The sequence below is a fragment of the Centrocercus urophasianus genome, unplaced genomic scaffold (assembly GCF_019232065.1).
Source record: "Centrocercus urophasianus isolate 14NV4802_14NV808 unplaced genomic scaffold, USGS_Curo_1.0 seq_11, whole genome shotgun sequence".
Taxonomy (NCBI): Eukaryota; Metazoa; Chordata; class Aves; order Galliformes; family Phasianidae; genus Centrocercus; species Centrocercus urophasianus.
In genome coordinates, this window is record NW_024884253.1 from 58,128,454 (window position 1) to 58,155,525 (window position 27,072).

The 27,072-nt window shown below is 37.2% G+C and overlaps 1 protein-coding gene across 1 annotated transcript in view; it reads left to right on the forward strand.

Annotated features, from left to right (window-relative positions):
* LOC122155083 (dynein axonemal heavy chain 5-like) overlaps positions 1–27,072 on the forward strand; it is a 143,690-nt gene that overhangs the window by 81,517 nt on the left and 35,101 nt on the right. The window contains exons 59-68 of the mRNA XM_042808828.1: positions 603–770; positions 7,490–7,708; positions 10,027–10,203; positions 13,977–14,171; positions 15,020–15,175; positions 15,447–15,629; positions 21,308–21,478; positions 21,849–22,227; positions 23,362–23,633; positions 24,871–25,035. Of these exons, the coding sequence (XP_042664762.1) occupies positions 603–770; positions 7,490–7,708; positions 10,027–10,203; positions 13,977–14,171; positions 15,020–15,175; positions 15,447–15,629; positions 21,308–21,478; positions 21,849–22,227; positions 23,362–23,633; positions 24,871–25,035 (2,085 nt within the window). The remainder of the gene's footprint in view (positions 1–602; positions 771–7,489; positions 7,709–10,026; positions 10,204–13,976; positions 14,172–15,019; positions 15,176–15,446; positions 15,630–21,307; positions 21,479–21,848; positions 22,228–23,361; positions 23,634–24,870; positions 25,036–27,072) is intronic.

Genomic DNA, 27,072 nt, shown 5'->3' on the forward strand with positions numbered 1-27,072 from the left:
TTTCTCTACAGAAATGAAGAGTTTCACCTTTTCCCTTTCCCAGGCTACGCACTGAACTCCCTCTGTTTACACTATGATTTGTATGATATCATGGTGAGCTGGTTCAGGGAACTTGCCTAGAAGAAAACAGAACACTGTTGTGTGCTGGCTTGGATTTCTGTCATACTGGCTTCCATACTAGCTCACTGAGAGCATTGATGATGTCATTAAAGATGTGGCAAGAACAGATCTTGAGGCTGAAAGGGAAAGAAGGTGCAGAGAGCTGTAATAGGAGTTAGATCAGCTTAGGTTGTCAGGAACTACAAATGTGAGTAATATCTCTAAATATTATGGGCTAAATAAATGTATGAAATGTAAACTTTAGTCAACTTTTTCTTCAGTGGAATTAGGAGCTATTTTCACTTGAGTTCACAAAAAAACCCCAACAACTAATCTGTTCTTTCCAAGAGTAGAAAGTACTGTCTGTGTTCATGAACAATATTTAGTTCATTTCTTTTGTAAGAAGTGGTAGAGTCATGTTTTTAAGAATAAAAGTGTTTTGGTGAAGCAGACTTTATTTTAACACCCATTCTCACGAATAATTTTTCCTTTTTGTTGTGTAGGACTCAATTACAGGAGAAATTGTGGAGCTTTTAGAGCCTTATTTGGACATGGAGGATTATAATCTGGAGATTGCTAAAAAAGTGTGTGGAAATGTAGCGGGTCTATGCTCATGGACACAAGCAATGGCTTACTTCTATGGTATTAATAAAGAAGTCCTTCCTCTTAAGGTATTTAATATTATTAATTTCATTTTTCTGAGAGGTAACTATGGTTGAAGGCAAAAAATGTAACAGTATTTTAGCTAAAAAAGATAATGATCTACAAGAGATTCTTGTTTCTTCATTTCCTCAATTTTGAAGTCCAACACTCGAAAATCAAAGAAGTCCTGCCATTTTTTTCCCCTTACATAGCTACATTTTGCATGGTTGTTACTCATCTGCATGCAATCAGTTTTCAGTGGGAGCGTTCAGTGCAGATTCTTTATACAGCTTGGCTATTGGCAAGTGAGAGTTGCTGTGTCTGTCCTTGACCTATGAACCTAATCTCCACAGTTTCAAGAAAATTTCCCCTCTGTCTTATTGGCTTGGCAAGGAGCATGCTTGTCATGGACTTGGGAGAGACCACTCTTGACAAAGAAGTATTCTTTAGTGAGTTTAGCTGGAATTGAATTATCTAAGAAAATTTCTGAGTGTCAAGTCGCTACAAGTGATCGTGTATGTAATATGTAGTCACCTGGCACAGAATTCTTTAGGAACAGTGAAATTATTGTAAAATTACAGTAGAAAGGAATGAGCTGCCATTATCTGCACTGCTAAAGATAGTTTTATTATCTTGGAAATGTTTAATATATGAGCATATTAAAAAAAAAAACTTTGAATATTTATCTAGTGATTCATAGTAGCTTCTTAAATGGACTGTTTTATTGTTTTTTTTTTGTTTGTTTGTTTGTTTGTTTTTTGAAAGAAATACATGCCAATCAATTATGCTTCCATTGTACTTATGCTCGGTCTCCTTTTGTGTAATTAAGTGTACTCACTGCATATTCAAAAGTCTTCACATGTACTTTTAATTTATCCGGATTGATCTAATTCAAATTCATTGAAACATAATATTTTTGATCCAAGTAACCATTGACTGTATTTTTGTGATTTATATTTTTAAAAACAATAGATTGTTCACTAATGAAAATAAAATCTGATATGCACCTATTGAGATCTATAAAAGAAAAAAAAAGAAGGGGAAATACTGGACCAATGCTCAGATGCAACTCTATGAAAGCTGTGGAAGTGCTCTTGCAGTTTTTAATTATACATGATTTAAAATTACATATAGATTTATCTTTATATAATTATAACTTGCCACACTGGAACTGATACAAAGCTAAGCATGTATTTCTTGGCAAAGTGATACCTATTCTCAGGTATGGCAATAGTTTCCATTATTTTAAAATTGGAGATAATAGAGGAAGGAAAGGTTTAAAGATGTTATTGTGAGAAGCAGTGGAGTGGTGCTAAGAAAATAATTGAAAATAAATGTACAATTAGATTTCATAAAGAACTAGCACAGGGTAAATCATCCAGTGCTAAAAGCAGGTTTACTGAATGAATTAATCAAATCGCTTTATCCTAACTGCAATTCTAGGAGACAGACCCTCTTCAACACTTGCATAATCCAGCCAATGTATTTTTTAGTTGCATCTTAAATGGGGCTCAGTGCCTCCTTAATCTTAAATGTGACACTTCATGAAAACTGACTAATAATGACTTTCATTTTAGTAATTATTGTGTATAAGCATGCAAAAATGAATTCTTCCCTGAAATAATTACCTACCTCTTTAGATATGTGGCCTGCAGCCTAAGCATCACTACTCAGAGTCGAACACAGTACAAAAAACATTGCCTGCAAAAGTAGTGCAGTGTGGTTGTTTATCATAAAGCAGCCACCGTTACTGCTTTCCTGTAGACCCTCAATATGACTGTGAGCAGTTCCCCTTTAGTTTGTTAACCAGTCAGCAAGCCTTCTGGATTAACCTGATAATCCTGAAACGCCATCTTCTGTTTATCCACTGTTTGAAGAAAATAGCAGTAGAGAGAGGAAGCCCTTTAGTTGTGATTGTGCTAGCATTCAATTAAAATAAGGAAATAATTTCTCTTGGAGATGTCTCCAGTGATTTTAATTAAGATCTCCTTAAGCTGGTTATGATGATCAAGGAAAGTTTGTCTGTAGTTTATAAATTCTGTTTGATATGGGGAATTGTCCCTATCACATGCTGCATTAAATATGGAACTTCATTGCCTTTTCTGCTTTTGCTTGTCTCTATGTTGAACGAAAACCCATAGGAGGCAATAACTGGAATTTCACACAGGAACAGTGTGAAAATTTGGTGCCAACTATTTAAATAAGAGTGTGCTTGTCAAGTTGATACCCACAGGTATTTGAGTATGAATTCAAGGAAGTCATTTATGTGAAGAGGGTGGAAGGGAGGATTAGATCACCTGTAACAAAACAGGCTAGAGCCAGGACATGTAACTTGGAAGGAAGAAGTGAAGAATCTTTGATAGCTATTGAGGTTGCATAAAGCAGATAAGAGGCAGGATCTTGATGCCTTTCAAAGGTTGTTTTAATTCCCCCAAATGGTCACTGATAGTAAAGAAAGAGATGACAAGATTTTATTAATGTCGTTCTGCATGGATCTGTTTGCATGTATACGTACGTGTGTATGTATGTATTTTTATGTGTGTGTGTGTGTGTGTGTGAGCAGTAAATTTTAGAGGTGAAGAAAAGCCATTTTTTTAATGTCTGCCAAACCCATGTGCTTGTTTCTCTTATAATGTTTTTCTAAATTATCTCTGAGTCCAACTTTCTCATGATATTGAGGCTCTGATCAGGATGATACAAAAGCAGTGGACCATCTGTGTGGAAAAATCAGCAGTAAGCTGAGGCAGAGGCATCTAGAGATTGCATTACCAAGAAGCAATGTCAGCCAGATACCATGTACCCAGGGAATGACTGCAAAAAGAAAAAAAAGACCAATGTGGTTATCCAACGCATCTACAAAGCACTTCTAGTAATATTTCCTGTATTTACTGAGCAACAGCTGCTCTTCATGGAGATCAAGGGTTGTTCTAGGCATTCCATTCATGAGGAGAGATAGCATTTAATAATATGAAGATTTTTATCAAATAAAGCATTTTTATTTATTTTTATTTAAATGCCTTCCTGGATCAGGACCAGTTATATTCAGTGGTTAGCAAAATTGAATTTGCATTGAATAAGTGAGGAACTTGAGGCTATGGCAATGCTGATAAATTAAACAGTGTGACTGAACTTTAGACACTAGAAAATGAGCATCTACGCTGTTAAATTGTTAGAATGGTCCTTAGTGTGTACTTGATCTTAGCCAGGCAGCATTTTCTGAGTGGTCTCTGGGCACTCAGAAGCTGGCCTGGCCAAAGAGCCTTTCTGCAGGTCTGTTTGCATGCAGTGTGATGTTTTAGAGAATGGAAGAGTTTTACATGAGCTGCTCTACTCTTACAGATTTCAGTGCCAGAGGAAGGTTCTGGACATGTTAAATTTAACAGCATAGCTGTGGATTGCAATTATTTGTTTATTTTTCCTGTGTTTATGTGGAATGCACAAAGATTAAGTGGAGTAAAATCATCTCACCACCTGCTATGAAGGCCTCTCAAATGGCCTCTTGGAATAAGGCAAAGTAGCTGCTCAACAGTTCAGTCTGTGCCAATTATTGACACTTGGCCTATGGAGACAGATGCAGGATGGAGAATGCAGAAAGAGCAAATGAGGCACTGGTTGGAGCAGACATGAAGGTGTTGTGTGGTTCCTCACAGTGCCAGTGGCAAGGAAAGGCCAAAGACATAGCTCTTGCACAAGCCTCCAGGTGTTCTCATGGAACCCCTTTATCCAGGAGCTTGCAGCGTGGTTCTCATGTCCTCAATCCTCGTGATTCATTCACATAAAATCCATTTATCAGGCTTTCACACTGCATCCAACTGGAACAAATTTTGAATCGTTGCTTTGCTGCGTGACTCAGAGAGATGAAACGAAGGGTATGAATCTTGTTCACATAGCAATGTCACTAAAATTAGAAAGGCCGCAATGGTTCTTTGTGGTTGGGAGACACATTTTCTTCCCTCTGTTAATTGGCTGGAAATCTTCATAAGAAGCTTCTTGCAACTCTAATAGCCTTCTTGGCAGGAAAACTTTCCTTCTGCTCTCAAGGCAAAACTGTGCAGGAAGCTGCCAGCCCACCTGCTAGTGATGTCTATATGAAAGCAGTGTTTGTACCCATGTAATTTTGAAACATGGAATTGGTGAGAGAGGCAGAGAGTGATGATTTCCAGGGAGAACCGAAACAAGTAGTCTCTGCCTTGGGGAGTCACATATATTGGTCACCCAGCTATACCAACATTCATTCTTGTGTAACCAAGCATGATTCATCAAATATGATTAAGCATCCTGCACATCAAACCAATACCAAAATGTACTAATACTTTATTATTACCCTAAACTTAACTGAAAACCTTGGTTAAACTGTCTATAAAATTACTTCTTATAATAAGTCTTCTGCTAGAAATCCCTGTAATGCCTAACTAATTTGGAGATTTTCCATGTTAGAGTGCAATAGATTTTTTCTTTGCACTCATCTGAAGTGTTTCTTAGTGAGCTTTATTTATTTATTTTGATTGTGCCTACATCTTCAAGGCTGGTAGCCTTTTAAGAGCTTTAAAAAAGCAGGAAGTCTGTTATATTCATATTTTGTACCTTTCTGTGCAGTTTATTGCTGTGTGGAGACATGGCCTTTCATATTTGCAAGGTACCACCGCTTATATGTATTGGGCATTCTTTTTCACTATGGCTCACTGTATATTGCTATGGTAAATGCCAAGGTGAAATATGATTCCTCACAGCCAGGTTTAATTTTCCTGTTCTTTCATATGTTCTTCCCAGCTTTTCAATGATATTTTTCCCTGTGTCACCTAACCATTTGTGAGCTGTGATGAAGCAATGCATCATAACTTTGTTTTACTTTCATTCTTAGCTCTCATGGATTCAGTGATAAGAGATGATCTGCACAGGAGGAGGAGGAGGCTAGGTGGCAGAAAGAGGGATGCTGCAGCATCCTCTTTAGATCTCAGTAAAAGATCCAACAACAAATGGCTTAATAAGACAATTGCTTTAGGAAGACAGAACAAAAAGAGGGGTATATGATAGCTTTAATGACCAAAAGAGAGTGGTCTTTCTCCATGAAGAGGATCTGCTCTGCATGGCAAACCATGGGAAAATTCATCTAGGCTCTGTCCAATGTTTGCATGAACATGGGGTGCTCAGCACCTGAAGGGATTTAAGATTTACTCACTACCTACACTTATGCTTGTTTTATTGGGGCATTTTTTTCTTAAGACATCTGTTGTAAGTCCTTTCTTACTGGGATCTAGAAAGGGCCCTGCTCCATCTCTTTGCCTTCCCTGGTGTTGAGCAGAGGAACACCGTGTCACCTATTCAAAACTCCTGTAGTGTTTAAGCTTTTCCAGAGAGTCCAAGATTCACTGAAAGTAGTATCTGTGATTCTGGAATCTGCTTAGCTGGATCTTATCAAGACTCATTGGTCTGCTGATTCAACGGTGTCTGTCTCTAGAAGATGTTCTTTAATACACATTTTGAAAAATAAAAGTAGAATAAAAACATTTCAGCATCTTTACACGATGGATATTTTATGAATGGACATTTTGTTGGCTTATCTCCATTATAAAATATTTGTTTATCTCTAGGATCTGTCAGCAAATGCAGTGGCTACTGTAAATGATGTTTTTGCTGATAGTGCTGTTCTCTGCAAGTGTAACACTGAAGTGTTAAATTTGTGCTTCAATGATTATTGCAAATACGCTTCTCTAATTGCTGGCAGACCTATCTCGAAACACACTGGACTCCATGCTGCACTTTTTTATCATGCCTAATCTCAAAATGGAATTTAGTTCCTGTCTTTTAATTTTTTTTCCTATCCAGTGCAAGAATTTGCTGATTTCAGTATAGTTTGGTAGGAATTAAATTTATCTCTTTAGTCAAGATTTAATGACAAGAACCAGCCCAAGTTTATACTGTTTACTAGAAGTCATCCCAGAGATTCCTTGCTCTGCTCTGATGTGACGTCAGATTCAAGTTCCATATTTGTAATAAAACATTTTTACAGATTCTTAGTTTCCATCTTTGTAACTTTTAGAGCAGGAAAAATAAAAATGCATGATACTTAAATATTTATATGTTTTAAATATTCAGAGCAAATGAAAACAAAGTTTATTTGTGAGTGTTTCATAAGCATTTTGTCAATTTCTAATCTTTCACAAACAAGTATTTGGAAACACATTCTGGATTCACAAAATATATATGTTTTTCTTAGTAGTAATACAGAAATGAAGAGGACAAGTTTTAAAGACGTCAGCTTATCATTCAAATTTTTATAGACACACATGAAATGTCTTTAGAGCTTCAGTATCCAGAGGAGCAAAAAATGTGTTTGTTACATTTTTATTGTAGAAGTAATTGATGAGGAAAGAAAGAAGAAAATTAGTTTCCATTATCATTGTTATTATTTTATAGTCGGTGAGGCACATCCTTAATTTTCTTTGCACTGAGAAGATATCACAGGAAATATTCTATGCAGTGCCTCATATATCTAGTATACAGCTATTTCAAGGGTATTGTGCTTATAAGCCATTAATCGTTGTGTGATTAATGGATCATTCTGAAAATATTATTAAAACATTTTAAGACTGCATTGAATAACAATAAAAAGGGAAAAAAAGTTTTTATCTTGTGTATGTATTATTTTTAGAAGTTCTCAATACAGTACAGTATATGCCACTAAATGAATGTCATTGACTTGCCAAACAAGAAGTATTAATGACCGTTTACTTTGAAACGCTTCTAGGCAAATCTAGCCTTGCAAGAGGGAAGACTTGCAGCTGCCCAAACTGAACTGAATAATGCACAAAGTCAACTGGATGAAAAGCAGATGGAACTTGATCAAGTACAAGCCATGTATGATGCTGCTATGAAAGAGAAGCAGGCCTTACTTGATGATGCCGAGGCTTGCAGAAGGAAGATGAACAATGCCACAGCTCTGATAGAAGGCTTGGGTGGAGAAAAGGTGCTGTTACATTATGAGTATAGTTCTAGCACAAAGTTGATCCTCAGGTTTGATAACAAACATTAACAGTGCTGAAGAAATTCAAGGCAAGGTGATGTCCTGATTTCATATGACACTACACTATATTTTAGTTACACGTGGGCTTTTTTCTTTTTTTGTGAAACCAATGTATCTAACAAAGTAAAACCATTTATTATGTTAGCCAAATTGTTACATATAATGATCATATGGATTGTATTGGGATAGCGTTCGACATGAAAGCCAAGGAGCCAAATTCCTTTTAACTTTAGTAAGAAGAGAAATTAGGCTTAACCTAAATAATTGCCCTAAAATATTCATAAGAAGGATTACTCTTTTTTTTTCTCACCAACTATACAAGAATAGAAATTTGAAGCTTGACTAATATTCCGAATTATATTTTAAGTTCAGATTGCTACTGAAACCTTTTACAGAATTATGGGCTAATCTTTATCCTCTGTGCTAAGCTTTAAGTTTTACTCTCCTATGCACATTTTTATAGCTTCAGCTTATAATAGAACCTGAGGGTTTCCAGAAAAAGCGGGATGGTCTTTTTTGTAATTGGCTCATTATTTGCTTTGAGAAGTCCTTGTCTGTAATCACACAGAATCAAAACTGATGAGAGCTTCTACTTTCAACCGCTGAGTCCTATAAGGCCAGATCTCAAGTGCTTGTACAGATGTGCTTCAAAATGTTTAGCCCAAAATATTAGATGCTTTGGCATGTTTTTGATTTCTCAGGACATTATCCAATAGAAGTTGGAGTATCTCCAAAGATAGAGATTCTGTACGCTCTCTTGGCAACTATTCCAGTCCTCGATCACTTTCACTGTCTTTTTGTATATTTGAATGGAATTACCTGTATTTGAATTCCTGCCCACTGCCACTTGTCCTGTCACTGGGTACCATTTTAAAGAGTATGGCACCATCTTTGCAATCACTCATGACATATTAATACAATGCCAGAATTCTCCCCAAGAGTCTGCTCTCAAGCTTAAAAAGTCTCTCAGACTATTTTCATGTGACAGAGGCCACATTTGGGCCCTTTGCCTCTCTCTAACATGTCCATATCTGGTCAGCTCAGACCTGAGCACAGTAGTCCAGAAGTGGTCTCACCAGTGATAGCAGGAATAGTCACCTCCCTGGATGTGTTTCCAGCAGTCATCTGAAGGTAACCTAGGGTGCTCTTGGCCATCTTTGCTGTCAGCATTTGTTACTGTCTCATGTTCCACGTGGTGTCTGTTAGAGCTTTCAGGCCTTTTTTCTTCCCAACTGCACTCTAGCTGTCAGTTCCAGCTGGGATCATACTGTTGCATTGAGTTTTTCCTTCTCAGAGACAGTACCAACACTTTCCTTTGCAGAACTTGAGGAGATTCCTGTTGGTCCATTTCTCCAGCCTGTTGAGTGCTCTCTGGATGGCAGCCCAGTTATCAAGTGTGTCAACTTGCTGAGAGTGCATACTCTTCTATTTTCTAAGGGTCATTCATTTTACTGCTACAGGAGTGATATTTGTATTCGCTTTGTTCTCAGGAGTCTCTCTCAATCATAGTGACCTTCCAAAGACTACTGACCATCCAGAGATTCAGATGCAGAACTCCAAGCATTCCGGCTGCTTTCTCACATAGAGGGAAACTACTCCTCACTGCTCCAGCCTGTCCTTCATAACAAGCCTATATATGTGTTGTAGCACTGTGACTGTGGGAACTTTCCTGCTGTGTCACAGTGATCCCCACGAGATCATGACTCTGTAGCTACTTGCAGAACTCATTCCTTGTTTGTTCCCTGTGCTGTGCACATTAGCATTTCCAAGAGGAGTCCAGCTCTGCTGATTTCCCAGAACCAGTATGAAAACCATCCGGGGTTCTGTCTGGTGGGCAGCACCTTGTTTATGTTGATATGCTTCAGGTGGTCCTCTGTTTTATTGATTGTTATGTTTCTATTGTATACATCATTCTACACATTTTATTTGCCAGCCTGGTCTTTCAGTTCCTCACTGATTGTTGCTTGTCCTCTTCCTCCCTTTCCACTCCTTCTTTAAAGCCCCCTCTAATGGTTTGGCCAGCCTGTTGGCAGACATTCCACACTTAGGTGGCTGCCATCTCTTCCAATAAAACTTCTACTTCTGAAAAGAATGATTTAAAGAAAAAAAAAAAAAAAAAAGAATGAAAAGAGAAAAAAGATATTTGTTGTTCAAGAACAGTTACCTACCTGAAAGAAAGAGAGAGAGATTCTGAAATTGGATCTTCATGGTTAGGTTTGTGTCTGTTTAGTCTAACTTGCTTATAATATTTTTACATACAGCTTCGTTGGACTGAAAGCAGCAAAAACTTTCAAAACGAAATTACTCATTTAGTGGGGAATGTCCTTTTGGCCACTGGATTTCTCTCCTACTCTGGACCTTTCAATCAGGAGTACAGGAATTTGCTGCTCCATTTATGGAAGAAAGAGATGAACAGCAGCAAGATTCCATACAGTAATGTAAGTTTTCATACTTTAACTTTATTGCTTTGCAGAGAAATAATGTTAAGAGCAATCAATTCCAGAAAAATACTTAATTGAAAAATTATTTATGGGCTGTCATATTCCATCATATTTTCAATAAATAACAATTCTGAACAGTTGACATCTGAGCTTCTAAAAAATTCTCTTAATACTTTCATGCATTGCAATATTAGTGCATAGGAAAAGGCTCTGGCAAATCTGAGTCAGACAGGCTACATGAGATCTGCTGGAAGGAGATGGCATAAAATGGAAATTAAGTCAAAATTAGCAGTTTAGAACAGATCTACTGCAACATAAAGGGGAGCCCCTTATTGGGTAGTCAGATTTTTCACCCATAATAATGTTTTTCACACAGACCCTGTTGCATCTGTGATTTCAGTCATAGAATAAATCAGCTACATCTAGCATTTACCAAAAGTAGAAAATACCTGTATCAAAGAGAGCACCCATTGTAACCATCTCCTTCAACTTTTTAAGTTATCCTATTGTAAAGGTTAACTTCCATCCCCTAGAGTTTTTCCAGGCAGTCTCCCAAGTTAGGCCCGCAGAACAGTGAAGAGATGGAGAGATTAGTCTATGGCTTCTGTGCTGGCTGGGAGTTATGCCCCAGTCAACTACCTACCAGCATTTGCCCTATTTCCACTTTGACCACGTATGGTCTCATGTGTTGCCATTAAAATTTTTTTCTTTCTCTAGATATCCACTTTTCACTCTGAACTGTGAATCTAAAATATAAATAGGGAATTTGGAAGAAAGGGGTTTTTTTGCATCTATTTCATATTTCTGACAAATTCCATCATACATTCTTTAACTTACTGTTCTTAATAAGCAAAATTGTGAGCAGATGAAAATAGAATAGGAATAGAAGGTTCCATTATTTTCATTTAGATTTATTGAAGTACAATGTTTTAATAATCTAACTTGCTAGAAAGTATCTGTAAAATGGAAACACAGCTTTTCCCTTTTCAGACTTCACATTCCATATGTAGTCTACATGTAGCTAGATTTAACATAAAAATACTTTTACACCCAATAATATGATGGACTATTGCACATTTTTTATCAGAAATATCCCCTCTGCATCCTTACATATTAGCAATTAATACCTTCCTGTTGCACCCTCTGCTGTTTCCTCACACCGTTTAATATTGTTTAACTTCAAGTGTCTTGTTGAAATGATTAGGTTAAAAACAACTCCGTGTTTTTAAAAACTTGGATTTACACCAGTTCAGCTTGCTTCACTTTAGACTGTTAAACTGATGTAGGCTTGTGATCAGTAAGGCTGTTCTTTGTGAGTTTATACAGCTTCCCCTTAAGTGGCCCAAGTCTGCGCAGATATAGGTGGCCTAAAATGCAGCTGAAGTAACGACCATCATGCAGCTTCAGTTCCCTGAACACGTCATATACTCTAATAAAGTGAGCAACCTCTGTGCTGGGACTACCGAATAGGGCAGGCTCCTTTCCTTGAAACAATGAGCAACCTGTGTACACCTGTGGCTGCACCTCTACAAATGTGTCGAAGGTAGATTACTATCCCTGCTGCATCTTATTGTCAGCTTCTTGGGGGATTTGACATTTAAAACCTATTTTAGAGGGACTGCATGCCACAGGAGGTTTGTCATACTCTTTATCTCATAGAAGTTATTTATGAATCTTTTTTTCTTTTTTTTTCTTTTCATTTATCCATATGGTGGATAGTGCTTCTTATAACAGTGATTGACTTTGAGCTGGCAGAGTAAGCCTCACAGCCCAGCCCAATATATGGTATGACTTATGAAGATTAATGATTCTGACTTGCCCAGCAAAGCTTTTTGAGAACTCCAGATGAAAAGTAATACGTAAGGCCTGGATGGATTTATTAATAAAGTACCAGTCACAGTGCAGTCTCAGGCAAGATTCTTCACCAGTGTGCTATGGGACTTATCCTACATACATTTATCCCAGGGATGCTCTTTCTCAAACCCAGTGTACAAAATGTTCTTAAAAGCTGCCTACCTTGGAGAATATCTGTCAAGATTCCTGCTGTTTCATGATAAGAATTTGGATATATAATGTCTATAAAATACAAGAAAGAAGGAACCAAAATTTTGCCTCTGTGAAGATGTTTTGACCACATTGCTACTAAGCTTCAGCCTTCAAAATTTGAGGAATACTTTTTGATTACTTTTGTGCTGCTCATGTTTATGCTTTTTTCCTATGGACAGGCTAGACACAGAGTGTCATAATTAACATGAGTTTCAAACCACAATTACCATTCTGTTTAGATAGCTGCTGTTAAAGATAGAATTATGATTTCAATGACAGTATATGGAAGTGTTATAATTTTTTTTTCAGCAAATTAAGTACTCACAAAAGGCAGCAGATGGGCCTTTCTTGATACTTCACACCACAGGAAAAAAAGCTGCTTTGTAGTTCAAGGAAGAGGCTTGACATCTGCCTTACTTTGTCACAGACTAACTGGCTGTGGGTGTATGAGTCATTTAGGCATAACAATTTAAAGAGAGCTGTTTCAAATTAGCTGTCTGTTGGTGTAGCTAGGCACTTAAATAAGCTAAGTTTCAGAGTTGCAGAGTGGCTGAAACTCCCTACTGCAGTAAAAAAAAACTAAGAACAAAACAAAAACCTAAAACCTGTTGGGATGCTACTCAGCTATTTAGGATATTAAATATGGCTTTATGTTCCAGTTGCTGAAAATTTTGGCTGTTACATTCTTTTATGTTCTTTTCACAACTGGAAAACAAACTCTTAAAGTTTCTCTGTTTTCTGAGAATGATTTCCGTTGTTTCATTCAGATTTTTCAATAATGAGAGTGGAAAAAAGAGAGTTAAAAAACCACCTGAGTCTTTCAACCACTGGTATTACTTATTTATGATTATCACAGGTCTGACAGTACCTGAAATCTTGTTTTAGACTTCAGCTGCTAAATTTAGTGGGTTTTCTTTCTTTTCTTTTTTTAAGGTTTACTTTCTCTTTCTCTTTCTTTTTAGATAAGTTTGTAGTGAAAGGTTAAAAAATGAAAGTTCCTAAGTGAAAAATGAAAGGAACAAATACAAAATATTCAATTTTATTCTTTTTAAGCTCACATCATTATCATGATACTTGAAAAGTATTTTGGAGAGCTAGATTTGCAATTTTAAGAACTGTTTCATTCACATACGCATTTTTGAGAGGTCAGTGTTCCTAGTGAATAAAATGAAGTAAGTTGGTTGTTAGGTACAATCAAAGTTTAGGAGAATATATGAGCTGGGAAGAGTTTTGACCACAGCAGCAACATTTTTTCACGATAGCCTGTGGTTATTGGTCTGTAACATGTTTTTTCTTTCTCCACAAGCCACCCTGTACTCATATATGTGATTGGAGGGCACTTCATAACATTATGTCAGGAGGAAGCTCTTCTGACCAGTATGACCCTCATGAGGTAGCAAGAAAAGAATTTGACAAGATCTAAATCAGCTTGCCATAAGATACTGAAGTGTCTTCAGAGTTTCTCCAACACTACTGCTCTCTTTCTTTGGTGCTATTCAGTGCCATGTTCAGAATTAATGGACTTCAAAGTTCATACGGAATTCACTTTTATTATTGCCCCACTTTAAAATATTTAGGCTTTGAAGAGAGAAAAGATAAACAATAACTATCAAATACATTCCATCATTCACTGTGATCACAATAAGAAAGCAACCCTTCCATTGGATATTTTAATGTAATTCCTTCAACTGGTAGTAATTTTGTCATTACGTATTTTCTATTAGGACTTGAATCTCACCAGTATGCTTGTTGACAATGCTACAGTCAGTGAATGGAACCTCCAGGGTCTTCCAAATGATGACCTTTCAATTCAGAATGGCATAATAGTCACCAAAGCATCTAGATATCCTTTGCTGATTGATCCACAAGGTCAAGGAAAGATCTGGATTAAGAATAAAGAAAAGAATAATGGACTACAGGTAAATGCTTCATTTAATATGGTCTTGCTGGGATTACATTTTTGGTCAATCGGAGTCTAACTTCATCCCTCAGTTTCACTTGGACTAAAAAGATACTATTTTTGTTGAAACAGATACACCTATTTTACAGCAGAGCTGAAAATGCAGTGTGATGTGACATAATACAGTGTTTAAAAACTGTGTTCTATGCCTCTAGATATTTTAATTTTTTGAAAAATTGTAATTCAATTATTTTAATCTGAATTATTTTTCAAAGAGTAGTAGTGCCTGCAAGATGAAGTTTTTGTTTTAAAAAACATATCTATCCCAGTTTACTTTCTGATAAGCAACCCCCAAACCATGTCAAAACAGGTGCTTGGAAAGGCTATTCAATTCTAATCTCAAAGACTTACATTAAATTTGTTATATTTATTAAATAAATGAAAAACAATCAATGTGATTCTTATAAGTTTAAGACTTGATATTGTGAAATGGAAGCTGAATTGTAAATTCGATATCTGATATGGAATATGCAAGATTGATACTTGACCAAGCACTATTAATACCTGCTTTACATTAGTGTTTCAAACATAAATCCACTAATGTTTAAAAGGTATTAAAAAATGCAGTAATAATATATATATACAGAGATAGTAGATAACTAAATATGCATATAACAGTAAAGAAAACAAGCAAGAGTGATCCCCTGTTCTTTTAAGCTTTATGGTTCTTTCCATCTTCCGACTCAAGACACTCTATGATCCTATGATATCCTGGGACAAGTATGATTTTTGAAAGCTGCAATACATTTTGTACTGTTTTTCCATGTGCTTACAAATGCATGCTATGTTGTGAACGAATCTTCCTAGGTTACAGCTATGAACCACAAGTTCTTCAGAAGCCATATAGAAGACAGCCTGTCCCTTGGCCGACCCCTGCTAATAGAAAACATTGGAGAGGAACTTGATCCTGCTCTAGATAACATCCTGGAAAAAAATTTCATAAAATCTGGTTCAGCACACAAAGTAAGATGAATTGTGAACATAAAGCAAAAAAACCCCACCAAACACATAGGGCAGACGCTGGGTATTTGAAAGTCTGGATGATATGAAGATTCATACCTTCACTATGCTGAAAAAGATAAGCAGTGAACTCATGGGTTTTCTTATTTGCTTAAAAAGTGTTCTGAAATAGTAATGAAAAAGATTTAATCCGTTTTTCATGGATAAAATGACTGTTTTTCTGATTTTAACTTTTAAAAACTAGGTTATTTTTGTTTATTATTATTATTTTCAGGTGAAAGTAGGTGACAAGGAGGTAGATCTCATGAAAGGGTTTACGCTTTATATGACAACAAAATTGGCTAATCCTGCCTATACTCCAGAAATCAGTGCAAGAACAACAGTGATTGACTTTACTGTTACTGTGCAAGGGTTGGAAGATCAGCTCCTTGGCCGTGTCATCCTCACAGAAAAACAGGTATGAAGTCATTTGCAAGATCTGTGTACAGGATAGACTTGTTTGCACAATGAGTGTATTGGCTGAAATCAAATGCAAGAACAAAAATGCCCATTTAAGTTTATTTTAGTGTGTTTTTTTTGTTTTTTGTTTTTTTTTTTTTGTTTTTTTTGTTTTTTTTTTGAAGGATGGTGTGGAGCTGGTTCTTAATTGAATTGAAGGACCTAAACATTTGTTATAAGATCTGGCATTGGAAAGGGAAAAAAGAAAATTATTCATTAAAAATACGTCATGTGCACATACGTGACTTACAGAAAGCATTTTTATTCCTTCATATAAAGCAAATGCTCCTCTTTCAGTCAGAAACGTCTTTTATTTCTGAATTCTTTTTAAAACTTAATTTGAATTAAATGAATAAATGCTTATGAATTCAAACTACTTTTGCCAGCCAGCTCGAGGCTGCAAGAAGATATGAAATTTTTAAGGAGCCCTCAAAACAGACTTGACCCTGCTTGTAATCAGATTTCCATTGATTATATGGAAACAAATATAAGAAAGAGTATTTTCTCATAGGTGTTTCTCAGAAATTTAATTTCATAATACAATATCTGAGACATCCTCCAAAACAATTCCTGTTCTTAAGTCTTTCCTATTTCTTTTTGTATGTTCTAATTTAACTGACTACCCAAAAACTTGGAGGTCAATTCATCATAGACACTGGGGACAAATGTGGATGTGGTTTGTTTTTTTCATTTTTATTATTTTATATTTTACTGTGGCAGCCAGCCAATAAATACATAATATTGTTCAGTTATTCTAACATGAAATATTTGCTTGTTTTCCCATTAAAATGAAAGCATGGAAGTTGTATTTTATAACAAATGGAATGTCTTATATATTTCAAAATGAGTATTTCGTAATTGTGTTTTTGGAAAGAAAAAGTAACAAATTTTGGGTTAGCAGAGCTGCTGCTTTCAAATTAAAAAAAAAAAAAAAAAAAAGTTTGGTTTGCACAGAATAGTTTAGAATAGGTTACACATGAAAATGTCAAGGTAGGTTTCGAATATCTGGGACTCTACAGTGTCTCTGGGCAGCTTGTTCCAGCACTCTAGCACTCAAAGTAAAAAAAATTTCCTCAAGTTCATGTGGAACTTCCTATATTCCAGTTTCTTCCCATCGCCCCTTGTTCTGTCACTGGGCAAAACTGAAAAGAACCTGGCCCCATCTGCTTTACTCCTGCCCTGTTAGGAGTAAAAGCCTCGTCATAAGGGGCTTCAGGCCTCTAATGATCTTTGTATCTCTTCACTGTTCTCTTTCTAGAAGTCTTCTGTCTTTCTTGAACTGAGTACTCCCATTATAGCCTTACCAGGGCAGAGTAGAGAGGGAAGAGAACCTCCCTCATCATGCTGGCCATGCTCTTTTTAATTCACCTCTGGATACCATTGGCCTTGTTGACCGCAAGGGCATACTGCTGGCTCACGATCAGCTTGTTGTCTACCAGAACACCCAGGTTCCTTCTCTGCAGAGCTCCTGTCCAGCAGGTCAGCCCCTAACCTGTACTGATGCATACGATTATTCCTTCTCTGATGCAGGGCTCTGCACTTGCGCTTGTTGAAATCAGGTTCCTCTCCACTCAACTCTACCGTCTATCCAGATCTTGCTGCATGGCAGCACAGCTTTCTGGTATGTCAGCCACTCCTCCCAGCTTTGCATCATCAGCAAACTTACTGAGGGTGGACTCTGTGCTTTCATCCAGGCCTCCAATTAATCTCTGTGCTGCTGATCACAAGCCTCTGAGTTTTGCCAGCCAGCCAGTTCTCAATTTACCTTGTCCACTTATCAATCTCACACTTTCTAAGCTTATCTATGAGGATGTTATGGGAGACAGCATCAAAAGCCTTGCTGAAGTCAAGGTACACAACATCATCTGCTCTCTCTTCATCTACCCAGCTCGTCATGACATAGAAGGTTACCATAGAATGTCTTTTGAGTTGGAATGGATGCTTCAAGATCATCTAGTCCAACTCCTCTGCAAAGAACAGGGACACCTTCAGCTACATCTGGGCTGAAGGGCTCTGTGCTCAGAGTCCCATCCAGCCCAACTTTGAACGTCTCCAAAAATGGGGCTTCCACTACCTCTCTACATGACCTGTTCCAGTGCCTCACCACCCTTACTGTAAAAAGCTTCTTCCTTATGTCCAATCTAAATCTCCCCTCTTTTAGTTTGAAACTATTTTACCTTATCCTATCACCACTGAGCTTGCTAAAGAATCTCTCCCCTTCTTTCTATGGCCCCCCTTTAGATACTCAAAGACTGCTTTCAGATCTCCCCAGAGCCTTCTCTTCTCCTGGCTGAACAGCCCCAGCTCTCTCAGCCTGTCCTCATGGGGGGCTGTTCCAACCCTTGGATTATGTTTGTGGCCCTCCTCTGGACACATTCCAACAGGTCCATGCCTCTCCCATACTGCAGACTCCACACCTGGTTGCAATATGCCAGGTGAGGTCTCATAAGTGCAGAGTAAAAGGGCAGGATTACCTGCTGGCTATGCTTCTTTTGATGTGGCCCAGGACACAATTGGTTTTCTCATAGGCTGTGAAGGCATACTTGCTGGCTCATGTCCAATTTAATATCCACCAGTACCCCCAAATCCTTCTTGCATGTCTGTGCTCCCTCCTTACGTCCTTCAGTTTGTAATGATAATGCGGGTTGCCACGACTCAGGTGCAAGACCTTGTACTGAGATTTATTGAACCTCATGAAGTTCACCTGGACCCACTACTTGAGCCTCGGTCTCTGTATAGCATTGTGACCCTCAGGCATTTTGACTGCACAACATAGCTTGTCAAGATGGTCGGATAGGTCAAGTATGATTTCCCTTTGGTGAATCCATGTTGACTACTCCTGACAATCTCCTTTTCTGCCACTTGGATGGAGACAACATCCAGAATAAGCTGCTCCATCACCTTCTCAGGGATGGAGGTGAAGATGACTGGCCTTAGTTCCCTGGGTACTCTTTAGTACCCTTTCTGAAGATTGGTGCAACACTGGCAGTCCTCCAGTCCTCAGTCACCTCTCTCATTCTCCATAACCTTTCAAAGATGGTAGGGAGTGGTTTGGCAATCAATTCTGAAAGTTTCCTTAGCGCTCATGGGTATGTCCCATTGGGGACTTTGGATTTCAGTGCATTGAGTGTATTCTCAACCAAGAAAAAGTTTTCCTTTCCCCAGACCCTCTCTCTTATCTCCAGGGTCTGGGATTTCTGAGGGGCAGTCTTGGCAGTAAAAACGGAAGCAGAAAAAAGAGTGTTCAGTAACTCCTCCCTCTCAGTATACTTCATTATCTGAGAAGGCACCTACCTTATTCAGCAGTTGGCTCCAATGCTTAACCCAAGGGATACCTTCAGGTATGTCCTTGAAGAAGTCATTACTGGCTTTCCTAAAATGCAGGGTTGCAACCCTACTTATTGCCTTTTTTCTTCATGTCAGATCCTGAACTCTGCTATCTTATGGTCACTGCAACCAGGGCTGCACCTGGCCTTCACATTCACAGCCAGTCCTTTGTAAGAATAAGGTCCAGCAGCACACATTTCATTATTGGCTGCTCTACCACCTGCATCAGAAAGTTATCTTCAGCACATTGCAGGAACTTCCTGGGCTATGTGTGCCTGGCCATGTTGTTTTTCTAGCACATATTCAGGGTGATTGAAGTCCCTATGAGAACCAGTGCCTGTGGTCATGAAGCTACTTTCAACTGTTGATAGAAGGTCTCATCAACTTCCTCCTCCTCATCAGGCAATTGGTGATTATAGATCTCTGATGAGAGAAGGAGGTTTCAATGTCTTTTCAAGACAGAAGCGATTTCTCATGGCCTGCAGAGAAGCTTCTACTTTTAAATGCTCAGATAAAAAGTGGTGTGAGTACCCTTTAGTCGTATTGTTTTTCTTTTCCTGGACAAAACTGTTACAGAATTCACACTGAATGTATATAAGAAATACAAGCTAGAAATTATTTACTGAAAAATATTCATCCAGTGCAGTGTATCAGCTGAAGGGAGCTGCAAGGGTAACTATTTAGTATTAGCATTAATTACTGCACAGGGACATCTTTGCAAGTGATCCACATTTATTAAACCATTCCATTTAGCAGATATGAAGAAATCATGGTTTTTCTGTCTCAGTAAGAAATGAATGTTCTGCCATGGATAGCCAAGGGAGCTCTGATAAATTTTGTTCGAAGAAAAGACAGAGCATTAACAGAGAATCTGAAAAGCAGGTTTTCTATGAGAAACAAGAAGACAAATTCATGATCACTGAGCTAAAGTAATAGATTTAAGGGACCGAGACATTCTTAATGATTGTTACAGTGATCAATGAAATACATGATCAAAGAAGTTTTATTTTTTTTTTTTTTTCTTTAAAGATTGCTCCTCTAACTGTTTGGAAAAAAATTCTCATCAGCATCTTTTTCTACTTTGATAAATAAATTGCTGCCAATGTTTGGGTTCAGAGCAGCTAGTCTTTATGTTACAAATGTGGTCATGAAATCCACTTGCAAGCAAAAGCCTGGCCTCTGATATATTTGCTCATTTTTTGAAAGATATGCTTTAAAATCTTACAAATAGAATGGGTAGGGTGCCTATTCTTAAATAAGCATGCCATAAATAGAATTTAAGCACATATGTAAATGCATATGTAATTATTCTGCAGAACTGGTTCTATTGTGTAATTCTAACCTTTTTTTGTGTGTTAATGAAAAAGGAAAAAATGCAGAAACTGAATGATTGAGGCTTTAGTCATTCTCTTCTTTTAGGGCTCATTTATTTGTAGCTTCCACAGAGCTACATTCTATAGCCTCAGAATATATTGTAAACAGATTTCCAAATAAGAGGTTTGCGAGAGTGAAGAAATTTTTCACTCCCTCTCTGAAATACAAGAGAGCATTCCCTGTACTCTATAACTTCATACATCTCCTTGTTCTCTAACTTGTCACTTTGACAAGAATGAAAATAAACCGAAGCCATAGGTTTAGGCAGACTGGTATTATTAACTGCCTTTTTCTTACAGGAATGTTGACTTGATTGATTAAATAAAGCACCTAGCAAGGGTGTCTCTAAGCTGTGTAGGACTGTGCAATGCAGATGCCTCATTTCACTTGGCATTGTGTTGATTTGTCTGTTATTGTCACTTGCCATCGCCTGTCTTGTAGAAATTGCATACAAATTTCACATCACATAGATAATAATTGTAGTATTTTCTGCTTTCTAAGCAGTGGAGGAGTGTATCTTGCAAAGTCACAGGATGATAAAAATTAGAAATGGAATAGGCCACCCAGTCAATTTCCTTAAAATGTAAAATCAGTCCATACAATGCATTTTTCAGTCCTTTGTCTGATTTAATTTTAAGTACTTAATGTAATGTGGCTTTTATCATTTCCCATTGGAAGCCAGTTTCAGTGCTTTGTGCATCTTACTCTGAGGAAGCTTGTTCATGTAATTCTGATGCATATTCACTCCTCAGTATGCAGCATTAATCAAACAGATGTGGTATACATATAAATCACTCTAGCATATAATAATTCCGCATTTCATAGAAAAAGCAGGAAACCCTCTAATCTGTCATGCATTAAATCAAATTTTCTGTGTCATTTTACAGGTTTTTTTTTTTAATTAATTAATGAAAATGCTTGATTTTTTGAGTACAGGAACTTGAGGCAGAAAGAGTCAAACTGATGGAGGAAGTGACATCTAACAGGAGGAGAATGCAGGAGCTTGAAGATAACCTACTCTTTCGCCTAACGAGTACAGAGGGCTCTTTGGTTGAAGATGAGTCTTTAATAGAAGTCCTAAGAATCACTAAAACAACAGCAGAAGAGGTAAATTTTGAATACCTTGCAGATGCATCTCTGGAAAGATATTTTTGCTGTTTTTGCTTTCCAATTTAGAGTTTCTATGCAGCATTGTACTTCGTAATAAATAGTAGAAACTGTATTGTTGTCCATTATAAAAATGTTGCAAAATTAAACTATTACCTGGATAATTCCCTATATTCGTGTTCGTTTGAATCAAATCATGTTGTGCTTGATGTTTGAGCACATGAAGACACAATTGCTTCTGTTGAAACACCAACAAAGCTTGACTGAAAATACCAATGTGATCTTAATCAAGACCTTTTCCTATTGCTTGAGCAGTATAAATCACAAATGACATGACTAAATCTGCATTGTCTTTTCAATTAATTTTAAGGTCAGTGAAAAATTAAGCATAGCAGCGGAGACAGAGGTGAAAATCAATGCTGCACGTGAAGAGTATCGGCCAGTTGCTGGTCGTGGTAGCATTCTTTATTTCCTAATTGTGGAAATGAGCTTGGTGAATGTCATGTACCAAACATCCTTACGGCAGTTTCTTGGCATTTTTGACCTGTCAGTGGAAAGATCTCAGAAATCTCAGATCACAGGAAAAAGGGTGTTGTATATAATTGAGCACCTCACCTATGAAGTCTTCAAGTATACAGTTCGAGGGCTGTATGAAAATCACAGATTCCTGTTTACACTGCTGCTGGCGTTGAAGATTGATTTGCAGGCCAAGAAAATTTCACACAGTGAGTTTGAGACACTGATCAAAGGTAATTTCTCCATAAATATTCCCTATTTGCATATGTCTGTGGACTGCTAAATTCAGATTTTGTGCTTACACTAGCACTATGTTCTATCCATTAGGAGTGGTGATTTTTAACTGGTGACTGAATACATGTATATTGCAAAAGAGAAGTTTACAATATAAAATTTGCAAAACAAGCAACGTAGACTGTTGTCAAAATAATGCTAAAATGAGTTTATTTAACAGTTTTGTGTTGGATAACAGGGAAAAAAAAGGCTGTTATTTTGTAAAAGACCATGTAATTTTCCGTTGCATGCCTTTTTTTTTTTTTTTTTTTTTTTTTTTGAGTTGCCACAAGCTTTCACCTGTTAACTTGGGGACAGTCAGCAAAATCTGTTTTGATTGCTGGTGAGCAAGCAGATGAAGGCATGGGTACTCTGTACCATGTTTAAGTGTGATTGTGAAAGGAAAGTAGAAATTTTTTGGACATTGTAAAACATTGCTATGTATCACCTTCTCTACATTATGCTACCAGAGCATGTCACTGCTAAGACACAATGACAAAATAAAAATTTTGTTAAGCTTATGAAGTTCTTGTGGGGGCAGACACTGTCTCTGAGATAAGCTAAGAACGGTCACAAATGAAGATAAGTTCAATCAGGCTCTTGTATCCAAATATCTCAGCTTGCTCATTGAACACCAGCTTAACATTCAACTCTGACTCAGCTGCATTCGAAGTACGAATGGGCATGATGGTGGAGTGGTGGGTGAGCTGTTGAAGTTGCAGTCCTGGAAATGAGTATACCATGTGCTTTGTCATTCTGTAGTGTAGGTGAAAGGGGGCTGGACTAACCATGGATCCTTTCTACATCTGAACAGAACACTTGGGTTTAAGTATCATAGAACAAGTATTGCTCTAGCTTCCCAGATAGAGGAAAAGAAACTCAATACTGAGATATCAACTTTGGGAGGCATTGAGACCATTCATTGTTCGTTAAATAAGTCTTCTATGCATAATTCTAGGTCTCTATCCTGTTTTACAAAAATTTTTATCCCCCAAATAAAAAAATCAGCATTTTGGATTACTAGTTATTTTTTCTGCTTTAACAATGTTTTGTTTGTTTGATTGTATTCCCCATATCATTATTTTGCTTTGCAGGAGGTGCCAGTTTGGATCTAAATTCTGTGGAACCGAAACCAAAAAAGTGGATCCTTGACATGACATGGCTCAATCTTGTGCAGTTGTCTAGCTTGTGCCCTTTTAACGAACTTCTGGTACAAATTGTTGGGAATGAGAAGGCCTGGAAAGCTTGGTTCGATGCAGAAGCACCTGAAAAAGCTGTCGTTCCGGATGGGTATGACAGCTTACTGGATCAATTCCATAAGCTTCTCCTTGTCCGTAGCTGGTGCCCTGATCATACCGTTGCCCAAGTAAGATATGCTTTCATTTGGTGTTTATGCTATGTGGCATCTCCTCTATAACTACTAATTCTAAATTATGTTGAAAAAAAAGAAGATATAATTTTTTATTTTTTATTTATTTTTTTTTAAATTTTCAGCTGCACTGAAAAGTAGTACTTCTGATTTTGCAACCACTTCTGATGTAGTGGTTGGTGACCCTGCACATAGCAGGGGGGTTGAAACTAGGTGATCTTGGAGGTCCTTTTCAACCCAGGCCATTCTATGATTCTCTGATTTTAAGATTCTATGATTTTCTTCCATATCTCAGCTTCATACATTGTATGTTGTAATAGCACACCGTATTTAGGGGCATTATCTTTTTTTTCAGAAACCTTTTCTTCAACAGAATCCACATGGTTCCATCCTTCTTCCTTTCCTACACTTCAGCAGGCAAAGGAGAGAAGTGTGGGAACTTCACTTTCCACAATCTAAACAGACCAAAATAATAAAGCTGCTACTGCTCATCCAGCAATACTTACATCATCCAGCACGACCACCTTTGAGAAAGAATGTCTCTGAATGGTGGTTTCAAATACTGTAATTATTTTAATTGTTGAGGAAAGAGGAGGTACTTTTCTGTTATTATATTCTTTATCTCTTCTTTCCCTACTGTCTTTCCAAACACTGTAACATTTCACCTCTTTTCAGTAGGACAAAAGTCACAGTAGTGGAAAGTTTATTGATGGATGTATTTTTTTTGAATCTGGCATCTGGCTCAGTCTCCTTTGATCTTGGGTGTTTCTTTCCATAATGCACACCTCAGTTAGTTGTTTGCACAGTTGGAAAATCATGTCTTTCTAAAAAGTCTTTCTTACACCTTAGAAATCCTTTATAACTTTGAAATCCTTGTAGAAATGTCCATGAAAAGAGGAAAATGGAGGCATAGAAAAGGCTGAGACCTTTAAGACTACGGTCTGAGCTGTGTTTATTTTTTGTAGAAATAGATACTAAGCATAAGAAACTTGAATTGAGTAACCACTGGATAGGGAAACTTCTGTTTGCATTTTCAACATATATATGGAAGACTGTAAGACAGTTGAAAAATTTGTCCACTCTGCTATGCTGTAGATCCAGTGTCAACAATACTTACTTAGAGGAGCCAATGGGGCAGGTAACAAGCAGCTCTTTCACTTGGCTATCTACCGACCCAGTAAATTAAAATATTTATGGTTTTGGTAGCTTTGTTTTGTTCTGATTTGTTTTTCAGGCTCGACACTACATTGCAGAATCCCTTGGTGTGAAATACGCAGAAGGATTTATACTTGAAATGGAAGCAATGTGGTCAGAAAGTGACTGTCGAACACCTCTGACATGCTTTTTATCAGTGGGGTCTGACCCCACTGAAAATATAGAACGTCTTGCAAAATCAAAGGTATTCTAAACTGTGTTTGCTAGAGCTGATAAAGTCATATAAAATGTCTCTTGAACTAGAAATGTTATTTCCATGTTTTATGTCTGTTCTTTTGGTGAAATTTTTATTCATACAATGTTTTCTGCAAGTTAATTTTGGACCAGTAGCCAACATGAATATTCTGAGGAAATGAAAACATTACTTTCCTGCTTTTTCTGGGTGTTTTATTCCAATCAGCCCCCTGTCTTCATGCAGCAGACCAGGACAGTCCATTACTTAGTGAAAAAACTTAGCTATAAGAACAAAGCATTACTTGCGGTGTGCGCTGCATCCCATTCACTGCAGGAGATCACAGTAAAGACAGTTATAGGAAGAACAGAAATATAAATAAGCAATATAAAAATTTAGAGATAGACAGAATGATTTTGGAGACCCTATCCATCAATTCACTTGAAGGATAAATTCAACATTTCTTACAGCACTCCATGCTTTGTGTTTTATAATTCACAGTGTAGACTGTAGATGCAAATATAATTGTCCTGAGAATAAGTTATTCACAGTTGCTCTCCATAACTTTTCCTCCTTGATAGAATGTATCTTCATTTATAGGTGCAGAATTTTTTACACGCTTAGTAAAATTCACTGGCAAAAGTGAGAACGGCAACAAATCTCTGGGTTATTAATTAGCAAGTTCAGGTGCTCATCCTCGAAAACCAGGCTTCTCTTATTTTATTTATCTGATTGTTATATGGAATGTTTAAAGTTAGGATCTAACTCTGCCATCAGTGCTTAATGTTTGGAATCTTAGATCAGGTTGTTGACATGACCCTTGTCCCAAAACCAGAGAACCAGCCAATGTATCAATGTAGGTAAAAAGGTAGTTGGATCAGCAGGATTTTTAGACTTAGTGGAAGCAGTGTGTTGGAAGAACAGTATTTTTCCTATTCATGAAATACTGACTGCAAGAATATTAATAGCTTGGAAATGAACAATTTTTGAGTCCCTTATATGTTAGTTGTTTCTGATTGGAGTCTGTTTTGTTGTTTTTGTTTGTTTGTTTGTTTGTTTTTTCATGGCCTATGGCATGAATACCAATTTGAGTATCAGTTTTGTAATGGTGTTTTCTGTCACCTATTTTGCCCTTCAACGTGCATATCCTGCAAATCAGTTTCCTAGATAGGTACTTATGCTCTCTCTGATAGGAGTTATTTTTTGTAATCAATAAAGAGTGGTGCCTCTGAAAGCATTTCAGAGCACATGATTGGAATGTAACTCTGTCTTCCATCCAGGAGCTGAGCTTTTCTATCCCACTGGTCAGGAGTGAAGTGTGCTAAACTCCCTACAGAGTCTCTTGAAGTCAGCTGGTCGCTTAAGTTGGAGTCACTGAAGTCAGCAGTGGGGCGAACAAAACACTCTCCAGTTCTGTCAAATCCTAAGAAAGATCTTAGTCAGTCTGGGGCAAATGCTCATAGAAAGTGTTCTCTAATTCTGGCTGTCAAGAAAACAGGTTTTCTTGTCATTCTGAGAATGTATTGCCGTGGGCAGTCTTAAAATGTTTTCATGTTTTAAGGAAGCATAGATAGAATAATAATAAATCAGGCTGAAAATGATATTAACAACATAAAACAATTATCTACAGTTGGAAGTGTTCAAATTAATAACCAGAATTTATCTTTCACTCTAAAATTTTATTTTCAGATGACCACTTCTCAAAGAAATGGAAACATTAGCTGTGACTCCTGAGCTATATAATCACCCTTATAAAGCTAGCTAGATCTATTTTAAAACTAGTTGGATTTATGTCCCCAGTGCTTTCACTTGAACTTGGAGTGAAAATTCAACCTTCTGAATTAAAAAATGAAATTCACAACACCTAGCATTTTTACTAGATATTTTAATTGTTATTCTATTTATTTTTTATGTAGGGACTGATGCATAGAACCTTCAGAAAAACTGTTAGAGACACTGGGATGACTAAAATTATAGTAATTTCATTAGCATTAAGATGACACTGATATACTGGTATGACTCACTATTTACAGAAACATTCTGTAGGCG